At 38.5% G+C, this 11,237-nt stretch overlaps 1 protein-coding gene across 1 annotated transcript in view; it reads left to right on the top strand.

Annotated features, from left to right (window-relative positions):
- CDO1 (cysteine dioxygenase type 1) overlaps nucleotides 1-11,018 on the top strand; it is a 12,084-nt gene extending 1,066 nt beyond the window's left edge. Inside the window, exons 2-5 of the mRNA XM_011963664.1 lie at nucleotides 2,544-2,621; nucleotides 4,470-4,624; nucleotides 9,235-9,404; nucleotides 10,286-11,018. Coding sequence (XP_011819054.1) covers nucleotides 2,544-2,621; nucleotides 4,470-4,624; nucleotides 9,235-9,404; nucleotides 10,286-10,315 — 433 coding nt within the window. The 3' untranslated portion in view covers nucleotides 10,316-11,018. The remainder of the gene's footprint in view (nucleotides 1-2,543; nucleotides 2,622-4,469; nucleotides 4,625-9,234; nucleotides 9,405-10,285) is intronic.
- The last annotated feature ends 219 nt before the right edge of the window (nucleotides 11,019-11,237 follow it).

The following is an 11,237-nucleotide window of genomic DNA, read 5'->3' as shown; positions in this document are numbered from 1 at the left end:
AACCACCAGTCCTGCTGCCCCCGGCCTCGGGAGCGATGCCCACACTCCCAAGCCATCGTTAGCCCCCGGCGCGGAGATGCGGAGAGACGGCACTGAGGTTCAGGCCCGCCTGGCAGCTTCAGGAACTGTCTGGCGGTACTAGCAGAGGCTGCTCCCAGGAGAGCAATACCTCAGCCGTCGGGAGAAGTGGGTGATGATAAAGAAGACAAGTCACCCCCGTCCGTTCTCCATCACTGCGCCTTCTGTCGCCTGCAACCGGGCACCTTATAGCAGGCATTTTTACTCACGTAAAATAGCGTCTTGTGGCCGTCAGCTGCCGCTACGCAATTTCTGCTGTTCCCTTTCCCAAACCAACTTCCCCGACTGCGGGTTTATTCAAACCACTGCCAGGTTTCGCAAATTGAATATTCGACCGTCATTTTTTTTCAGCCCCCAAACGATCTGATTTGTCTTAGCCTTGGTTCTGAGTATCCGCAATGTAAATTGAAGACTCCTACTTCCCAGATGTATTTGAGTGAGGTGCCCTGGTAAGCTGACTTTTTTGCAGCCCCTGCTTGGCTTGGTGATTAAGTTGAATCTCTCTGCCAATCCTCCGGGGCCAGAGGTAAAATTTAATCACCCCGAAGTGTGAGAGGTTCTACTTTTTCTGAGCAGCCAGCGCATCAGTCTTACTGGTTTTTTGGGTTTAAGGTTGGGAGAAAGGGGTAAGTGAAAGAAAATAAGGAAAGAAGTAAGTTTGTTTTTCTTGGGAACAGGTTCTTTTAGTCACTGTTTAACAGGTAGGATGTTTGGTAAAGTTTTGTTGGCATGGGCGGTTTCAACTGTATTTTAGGATTTGAAATAGAAAAAGTGAAGCCCACTAAGGATCCCAGTTTTCATATACAAGTGACTTGAGGAAATTCCTTTGGCTCCTGTCAGCTTAGTTCATGGTAGAGCGCTTCCGTAGCGGTGAAAGCTACCAGAGAGTCTAGCTTTTAAATTTTCTTGCATTTGCTCCAGGTAATTGAAGATTTGTTATCGGACAGATACTCTTCCAGTTACTTGACACATATGAAGAATGGTAGGCAATGAAGAGGTTGAAAAACTTGCACAAGGTCTTCTATCGAGTAGCAAGGTTAGCATTATTGTTCCAGAGCCTACACTCTAAACCACTATTAAACCAGGAGAGGTTGTAACCGTTTTTAATCTTTAATCTTTAGAACAAGTGTATTTTCAAGGACCTTGAAGTAGTCTTGATTGACAAACTCTAAACTTTTTGAAGGGCAACCAGTCGGTTTGATTGGTCTTTCCACAGATATCTGAAGTACAGCTCATTAACATAGTGGATGTAGTCCTGAGTGGGCAGTTGGGGGAAGACAGGAGATGGGAGAGAAGTCAATTCTACAGTATTTTTTGCATTAAATAAATTCCTAGCTCTGTGAAGGATTCTGTTCTCTGACTTCGGGAGGGCCAGTGCAGAAGAATCAAGACACAATGTGCTCCAGTATGGGCCAGGCTGTGAATTCTTTGAAAGAAGCCTTAGAGAAGCAAGAAAGATTATCCTAAGACTTGTGAGTTCCTTCTGCAGGAACTCAGTTTACTGTGAATTGAAGGTTTTGTGCACAGCTTCTTGTTAGGTCATAAAGAGCTACAAAGTAGGATCGTGCTCTTCGGGCACCTGGGGGTGGGGAGGAATGGGACAGGATGGGAGGGGCATGCTAGACAAGGGTTAACTGATGACCAAGGGAACAAAAACTCCCCAAAAATGGAGTAAAGATCCCCTTTCTTTAACGTGACAGCCTAAATGAATGTCATAATTATGAAACTTTGCTAACTAGATGCTGTCAACAGTACACCTTGGACCAATAGAAACGTTGACGTTGATTTTGCTTTTTTCCTGGTGCTATCGTTATGGTCGTGGTTTGCAGTTTGTTGTTGGTGGTGGTGGTGGTGGTGATGGTTGGTTGTGCTATGTGTGTCTGTGTGTATGTGTTTGCCAGTTACTGGTTTCTCCTAATTGTAAGAGGTTTAGAGTCTTCTTTACTTCACTAATGTAGTCTTCTTTGTTCTGGTACTTAGATCAACCCCCACAGAAGACTTTTCATTGTAAGGGCTTTTGAATGTGGTTTGTGTCTAGGCTTTAGTGAAACTAAGAATTCTAGAACAGCTATTTAATGAAATCTTGTTTCTCAAGTCCTGATTTAGCTACAGGCAGAAAAAGAAAAAAGAAGAAAAAAAATACAATGGCAACATTCTTGCCTGAACCAGTAATGCACTTTGGAAATACTTTTCTCTGAGAAACTTACTTTTTTTCCTGTTATTTTTCCCGTGCCATTAATTAAAACTGAGCAGCTACTTCTGTAAATGCAGCAGTTCAAAATTAACTGTGAAAAAGGATTTTTCATTTATGTTGAATTTCTAATTAGAAAACTGCATGCAACATTGCTTAGAGGGGGAAATGTTAACATTTGTGAATAAATGGTACTTGGTGACACACTTACTTTTTCCAGCGCTTGTTTCAGCAACCAGATTAAAACTTCTGAATATACTGGTTTTTTTTTTAGGTATACCCGAAATCTTGTGGATCAAGGAAATGGAAAATTTAATCTGATGATTCTCTGTTGGGGTGAAGGACATGGCAGGTAAAATAACTATTCATTCACAGATATTTATTACCGCATGTTTTCTAGCATATGAAAAGTATAGTACCAGGTTAGCCACAGGCCTTACAAGTACTAACAAATCTCTTTTTTTGCTTATTTATTTATTTTTTTTTGAGACGGCGTTTCGCTCTTGTTGCCCAGGCTGGAGTGCAATGGCACGATCTCGGCTCACTGCAACCTCACCTCCCGGGTTCAAGTGATTCTCCTGCCTCAGCCTCCCGAGTAGCTGGGATTGCAGTCATGCGCCACCCTGCCTGGCTAATTTTGTATTTTTAGTAGAAACAGGGGTTTCACTATGCTGGTTAGGCTGGTCTCGAACTCCTGACTACAGGTGATCCACCCACCTCGACATCCCAAAGTGCTGGGATTACAGGTATGAGCCACCACACCCAGCCCTCATTTTCTAATTGCTTGTTCATAATGTTCCCTAATCTCCACAAAAATTCTCATGAGAGCGCAGGGCATTCACGCATACACCACACATATTAAAAGCAGCCCCCGAAATGAATAGCCAATCAAAGGAGGTAAGTAACCCCCTTAAGTTAACCGTACTCTGTTTTCTGTGGAGTTAAATTTTATGTGAAATTGTGTTTACACTTGACATTTGTGGCGTTTGAGGTGTGTAAACAATCGTGGGACCAAAGACCAAAGGATGGAGAAGCTAGAAAAGCATTGCAAATTCAGAAAATTGCTTTCTACTTCAAGTTAATTATTTAGTTTCTTTACTGCAAAGGCAATTTATACTGTTTCCTTGAAACTTAGCTCCTTAATTTGGCTTTAGTTTCACGTTTGACAGTCTTATTATCAACTAAGTATTACTATCTTTCTCAGTCTTTTGAGAATGGTAAAAGCAATAATTTAGATCCATTTTTATGAAAGGAAACATGAATTTATAAGTGTTTAGAAAGTTAGATCTATAGAGTGCATTTATTTACTCATATGAAATGAAGTGTTTCCATTCATTCTCTCAATATTTTTGAAAGCACATTATGTCCAGAGTGGGACTAGGCTCTGTGGATTTAGGAAACAAATTCTTTTTATGGTACATATATAGATTAATAAAATTCAGTATATGAAATGAATACCCAAAATGTATATAGACACATATATTTTAATTAACACTGTAATCACGACTGCCTCATATAGTTAAATACTATTTACTCTAAGATTGCATAAATAAATCTTTTGTTTCCTCAAATGCAATTAACTTTCTCCCACCAATGTTGGAAGGTAATCACAGGTAGAGCACTCTAAATTGGCACAGTGTTAACATTTTATGTACAGTATAACTTTAGGATGGTAATACACATACAGATACCTTCTCTCCTTACAGCTCCCCAAAGGAAGGAGAAAAGAGAAAAGCCTTGGGGAAAAAAGCATTAAATGTTAAGTGGATCTTCTCAATGTGGTACAATTACTATGGATGATTGTCTTAATCCTTTCTAAAATTTCTCTAATGTACTTTCATAATCAAATTCTAGCCCAGTTTAAGTGAGTTGTATGTATTTGGGGGAAGATAAAATGTTGCTGGTTTTGGGTTTCTATTATCAAAGTAGTATAACAAAGTTAATAAAACTGTTCTTTAGTAGAGGTTTGCATCAAAATTGTACTTTTTATATGAATTGATATAGATGACATATTATTACTTTACCCTGAACATTGTTGAACTGTAAATTGATAACATTTTACAAATTCAGCTGAAATGGATTTTGGCTGGGGAGATGGCTTATTGATGGTGTGTAGGTGTCAGTTCTGGGAAGACTGTTAACTGCAGGTCTGGATACTAGACCATCTACTGAGTTTGATTGTCATTTTGTGTACATGTAGCAGTATTCATGATCATACCAACTCCCACTGCTTTCTGAAGATGCTACAGGGAAATCTAAAGGAGACATTATTTGCCTGGCCTGACAAAAAATCCAATGAGATGGTCAAGAAGTCTGAAAGAGTCTTGAGGGAAAACCAGTGTGCCTACATCAATGGTAACATCTTATTCCTTTTCTAAGGGCAAGTGGGAAGAGCCATGACCTTTTGTCTGAAATATTGGTTACTTATACTTTTTATGCAGTAAAACCTGGATCATGAGTCATGATTTAAAATACTTTGGAAATGACTTAAACATAGCAGGTTTTGTTTTTTAACAAAACCTGCACCTGGGTTGGAATCACTTATTGAAAACATATGCATGCAGATTAGTATCCACTGAAAAGTCATTTACTTGCCAAGACAAGACAGTTAAAATAAAATACGAATTTACTTCAGTGGAGTCTTTCAACAAAAGAGATCAAGTTGGAAACATTAGCTTTGTGTTAGAGAATAGAACAAAATGTTCTGTAACTAATTAAGAATTTTAGCTAGTCTCTGTTTTTCTAAAATACATATAGCATACCTAAAAAGTATCCTCCAGGGAAATTTTATAAAGCACATTATTGGCTATTGATTTATACATATCTTACCAAGATTTCATTATCTTTTCTAAATGAGATATGGGATAGCCAAATACTTTTCAAGAGAGGCAGTGATTAACTTCCATATTCCTAAAAGGAATAGTAACTTTCCAAAAAGCTCATTAAAATGTATATGTGGCAGATAGTTTTTTATTCCCATTTACATATGAAGTTGTCAGTACATAGGAAGATAAAAGAATTTGTCCAAGGTCACTGAGCTTCTAAGTGGCAACCAGAATTTGAACCTAAGCAATTTGATCCAAAAACCTATGCTCTTATTCAGCATGTACCCCACCTATATAAAGTATTATAGAGTTTTGGGGGACTTTTTTTGGCAAAGCTAGTTTTTTTTTTTTCATAAATCTTACTGGCCTCGATATTTGGCCTGTATGCAAGTTACTTGCAAAGGTCAGATGGTATGGGAAGTTTTCCCTCATTCACATAACACAAGGATGTTAGTTTCCTATGTGGCAGGAAGCTCTGATTCATTTACCCAAATAATGTGAGGGTTGCTATCTATAAGGCACACCAGATTTCCAAGAACAATGTCTGTTGTCTGTATATTCACAATAAAGCCACACACCTTTCAGAATAATTACTTCCAGCTGGAGTCAGAGTGCTTGTGAAAACAGGTTAGATCTTTAAGAATACGTAAGCTTTTTCAAGGGTCTTCAATGCAAAATCCTATAGAATCCAAACAGATAAGGAAGTGATATACATCAGGGATAAAGCTGTGGTGAGGCCTGGTATGAACTGGAGTATACAAGCCACATACTAAGGTGACGGCAGTGGCCACCCAGCTCCAGTGAGATCAGCCTGGTTTCTTTCTCAATAGAAGTTGGAAATTCTGTGTTTTATATGAAATTTGGCAATCAGTAAAATATTGGGTGGGATATGTTAATTATTCTGTAGACTAATTACCCAAATAACTTAAAAGCCACAAATTTTCAACCTCTGATTCTTACAGATGCAGGAGTAGGGGTGGAGATGAATAGTGATCAGGGGGAAGGATGTTTCAAGTACAAGGAAGAGCACAAGTGAAGGTACAATCGTTGTGAAAAATGGAAACTATTCCAGCACTGGGGGAAGTAAAGAAAGAAGAATGGGTTTGGTCAGTGGATTAGCAGGAGAGTAAAGTGAGCTCACGGTATGGGCCTGCAAGACCAGCTAAAAGTAAGCACTTTGGTCAGCGGAGTTGTAATTGGGAATATCTTGATTGATTTAGTAGCAGCATGCAACATAGGGTGGAGGAGAAGGGAGGACTGGGCCAAGGAGACCTAGGTGCCTATTGTAATGGGCAAAAGGTCGACAGGGCCTGGACCTAACTGTCCTTCATAAATATCACCAAGAAAAGTCCAGTATTACTGTGACAGAGGGTACACCATGACCATAAAGGAAAAAGACGCAAAGATCAAAATATAATAATAATGCCTGGATTATTAATAGGAGCTTCTCTAAAGGATGGGCGACTTGTTTTTGCAGGGTCTTTGCTTGCAGGATTGTCAGCATGCATTAGATAATGCATGAACCTGCAGTGGTGAACATTTCTTCAAAACTGTGCTTAAGCCAGTATATTATGAACGCAACAAGCTATAGGATCAAAGAATTTGCAGATCTGAGAATTAGGCCCCAGTTTCAGAAATAAGGAAAATGAAAGATCCTAGAAGGTGTGACTTGTTCTAAGATAGCTTCGCTAATTAGTTAGAAGTAGAACTTAAGTCTTCTGGTTCTATGCTTCATTCTTTATGATCCGCACTCATGGAGCTAGATCATGAAGAAAGCACAAAGCCACATAGGTTGCCTACATTAGTTACACTAAATTCATTACTTGATTAATCCCCGAAACTTTCTTGTAACTATATAAGTTTATTAACATTTTAAATTGAGTATTTCATCTTGTTTTTTTGTTTTGTGTGTGTGTGTGTGTGTGTGTGTGTGTGTGTGTGTTTTAAAAACTCTTCTTGAAGCTCTCTCTCCCGGGGCCTCTTGACTGCTTCAGCACAGATTGGTTGATCTCTAGGCCCGGGGTGACTGTGATCCTGAGATTCCTTACAATATAAGGCTTACATCCTCTCAAGCTTTCCCTTTGCTCTTTCCTGTGGCTGCATCCCTTCTTTCCTGATCTCATGATTTTTTTTCATTCTTGGTTGATGCCCTTGTTTTGGTGGAGCATATGCTCCAATGGCTTCACAAGAAAGGATTCTTGGAAGGTAAATTTTTAAGACCCCATATATTTAAAAATCTCTGTATTCAACCCTTACAACTTGATTGATAATTTAGCTAGGTATGGATTATCACCTGGTAAACATCTTCCCTCATAACCATGAGGGTAATTCCTTTGTCTTTTAGTTTCTAGTGTTCTTATCAGAAGGCTAGTGCTGGCCAGGTGTGGTGACTCACACCTCTAATCCCAGCACTTTGGGAGGCTAAGATGGAAGAATTGCTTGGGCCCAGGAGTTCAAGAACAGCCTGGGCAACATGTTGAAACCCCATCTCTACCAAAAACACAAAAATTAGCAGGGCGTGGTGGCAGGTGCCTATAGTGCCAGCTACTTGGGAAGCTGAGTGAGAGGATCACTTGAGACCGGGAGGTGGAGGCTGCAGTGAGCCAAGAGCCCACTGCTTTACTTCAGCCTGGACAGCAGAATGAGACCCTGTCTTTTTTTTTTTTTTTAAACAAAACCGAAACAAAACCCTGGTGCCATTCTAATTCTTGAATCTTTCTATGAAACCTTTTTTTTCTTTCTAGAAACTTTTGGGACCTTCTCTTTTGGTGCCTTCTCTCTATCCCCAGTATTCTGAAATTTCACACTGATGTATCTTGTTTGATGACTCATTCATTGTGCTGGGTACTCAGTGGGTTTTTAAATCTGGGAATTCATGTCCTTCAACTCAGGAAAACATTCAAAGGTTATTTCTTTGAATTTTTTTTTTTAAATTCTGTTTCTGAAACTCCTATTTAGATATTAAACTTCTTGAATGATTCCTTATTTTTTTTTCTCTTTCTTTTCTATTTTCTGTCTTTGTCCTTTTGTTCTTTGAGTCTTCCTCAGCATTTCCTGCCAACTCTTTTCTGGTTTCTGTTTCTTCAACCTCTTTTTGTATTACAGTCCCTTTTATGGTATTTTATTTCTGGGAAAATGTTAATGATAGGCTTTTGAACACTTCCCCTGAGTAGTCTCTGTTGCAGGTTGCTTTTTTGTTTGCTCTGACCTCTGTCTTTCATACTAGAGGCCTTGCTCAAATGTCTGGTGACCTTGGCGATTTGCTAATATTTAAAAACCAAGAACAAAAAAATTAATTGGTAACCCTGAACATGAGTGGAGCTTGTCAACTGGATTTCACTTTTTGATAGTCTAGCAGAGCCTTTTCCTTCAGGAACTTCCAGCGACAATATCTTTAAAGCTTTTTTCTTGAGCCAATCAGATTCTCTGAGAAGCTGCTTCCTATCTTCTGCCTGGAAAGAAAAATCTTGTCTGGCAGCATTCTTGCAGCTAGGTGATGACTAAAGCAGGAATTTTTACCATCCAGTATGGAAGCTTTTGTTTAATTCATCTGTTTTTCACCTGATTGCCATCAGTCCCAAGTTGATCTCTTACACCTAGAGACTGGATCTTAGTCTGCTGCTGAAAAGAAAGAAGAGAGAGAATTGGTAAAAGGGTTTTGAGACTCTACTTCTTAAACAGGCTTTAAACCAGTTCTTGTATCTACAGCCCTATCTTTACCCTCATTTCCAGAAGTACCTGGTGCTGTCAATTCCTGTGCTGTTTGGGGTTTCAAGATATAAATCAGGTTATTTCTTGACTTTCCCCATGGATGGCTAAGGATTTAGCTTTCTCTGCTCTGTAAAGCTATCCATGTTACTTTCCAAGCTTTCAAACTTTTGTTAGTGTTTTCTCTTTTCCTATTTTGTCTTTGTATATTGATGTCTTTTTCATTTTTTTACTGCCATTGGAGAGGGTTTTCAGGAAGGAGCAGAGGCTAATGCATGCGTGTTACTTACTATCTTTAAGTACAAGTTCAATTCTAATATCTATTGCATTTGCATCACAATTGATTCATGATCTCAGATGACTCACAGAAATTTTACCTGCAGCTGTTGTCTAGGCTCCTTTATCTATTTTTCCCTCTTGGATATTGTTTAGATTCCATTGGCTTACATCGAGTAGAGAACATCAGCCACACGGAACTTGCCGTGAGCCTTCACTTGTACAGTCCGCCTTTCGATACGTGCCATGCCTTTGATCAAAGAACAGGACATAAAAACAAAGTCACCATGACATTCCATAGTAAATTTGGAATCAGAACTCCATATGTGAGTATGATTTCTTCTAGGTTTAAATGCTTTGCAGGTTGGCACTATTACACTATATGTATGCAAAGAATGAGATGAGTCTTAACTCATGGGTAAGGCCCAATATATCTTGATTGTTTTATTTAACTTTAGAGACTATCTCTTCAATTTATTTTTAGAAACTTATTATGTTAGATCCAAAGATTATTTGAGAAACTTCAAAATGTGTGCTTAAAATGTTTTCATTTACTTGGGAAATAAGAGTGAAAACTCTTATTTGATATAACTCTTCCTACCATGACTTACTATTCATAGGTCTAATTTGCTGGACCAACAGGAATAAGTTGCATAGTCAACTTTTGTAAAGATTATTCTGATGATATAACTAAAGAAAATTGTCTGTTTTGTTTGCCAAGGTTGCTTATTCTTAGAGTTGTTATGCCATTTATACCACAAATAAGAATAAACTATACTAACAGATTCCTCCTTGAGAAACAAGCATTTCCTACTAAAAATAAAAAGGCAACCAACACTAACATAGCAGGGCAGTCTTCTACCTCTGAAATAAGTTTGTCATTTAGAGGAATAGTCTATATTTAATTATCAGAATATCCAGAAATAGACAATGTGTGAAAATGGAGACCAAAACAATCCTTATGAGTCTTAGTGAAAGCACAGCCTCTGAGGGAAGCCAGGGCAGAATTTTCTCATTATTGTCCCACTTCATCTTTATCTTCCACATTCCAAACCCTAAGAGATATTCTTATTGCAGGAAAAACAACAAGGCTCCCTTGCCCTTGCTGAGTTTTCATACAGTGCTACAAAAGCAGAACTATTTAGAACGAGCTAAAATGTCTTTTGTGAAGATTCTTACACAGTTTTATTTTTTTCCCTTTTTTCAGGCAACTTCGGGCTCACTGGAGAACAATTAAGGAGCACCAAACCCTCTGAGGTTTTACTTTAAGCCTGGCCGTATGTTTGCCTTGGACAAAAAGGCTACCTACCATGTGCTATCCAGTAATGTACTTAAATAAGCCAATACTTAGATCTACTGTAAGGCAGATGCTAATTATAAGGCATTAAGTAAGCAAGTAGTGCCCTCAGCTACTGCAGAAGAAAAGTCCCACTAAGGAAAAGAAAGTCTTGTGATTTTTAAAGGCAAGTTTTCACATGCTCTCCTAGTTCTATCCTCTGATTCCATTGAATCCATACTAGGAGTGTCAGTGAGGGTTTTCATAGCTTTTGGAAATACTTTGGTCTCTGAACTGTAATTAGCAAGAAGTAAAAACAGAAGCCTCAAACATCAAATGCTTACTTTGTTACCTGGAGGACTAAACGTAGATGTCTTTAGTATACTTTGTATGTTCTTAATATTGGAAGATAATTTTGTGAATCTGTAGATTTTATTTTTTCAGTCTTACCTTACGAATTTCTTTTCTATGAATAAGAGAGAGGAACTGACAGCACTCTGCCATTGGGTAATGAAAGGAAGTGGAGAGGATTTAGAAAAGTACATGCTCCCCAAACCACAACAAACCAAAACATAAACTCACGTCTGTGTCCCATGGTCATAGTCAAAAGATTTTGTACGGCTAAAATTGCAAAATAATTTTAATAAAGTGGATTTGAACACAATTTGAAGTTGCCTTTCTGATGAACATGATACAAACTTCCCATAAATCAGTTTCTTAGATTTAGATGTACAAAAGCACTGTGACAAATGCTTTTATGATGTAAGAATGTGAGAGAGCCAAAAAACATTCAAAAACAACTTGCCTTTTTGGACTTAATTAATATCTTCTCTAATTGGTCAGAGACACCAACCTGAGAGCCTCTGGCTGTAGTGTGGCTCAG

The sequence above is a fragment of the Colobus angolensis genome, unplaced genomic scaffold (assembly GCF_000951035.1).
Source record: "Colobus angolensis palliatus isolate OR3802 unplaced genomic scaffold, Cang.pa_1.0 Scaffold62, whole genome shotgun sequence".
Classification (NCBI taxonomy): domain Eukaryota; kingdom Metazoa; phylum Chordata; class Mammalia; order Primates; family Cercopithecidae; genus Colobus; species Colobus angolensis.
Note: the sequence above shows the minus strand (reverse complement) of the source record. Positions and strands in the feature narration are given on the sequence as shown.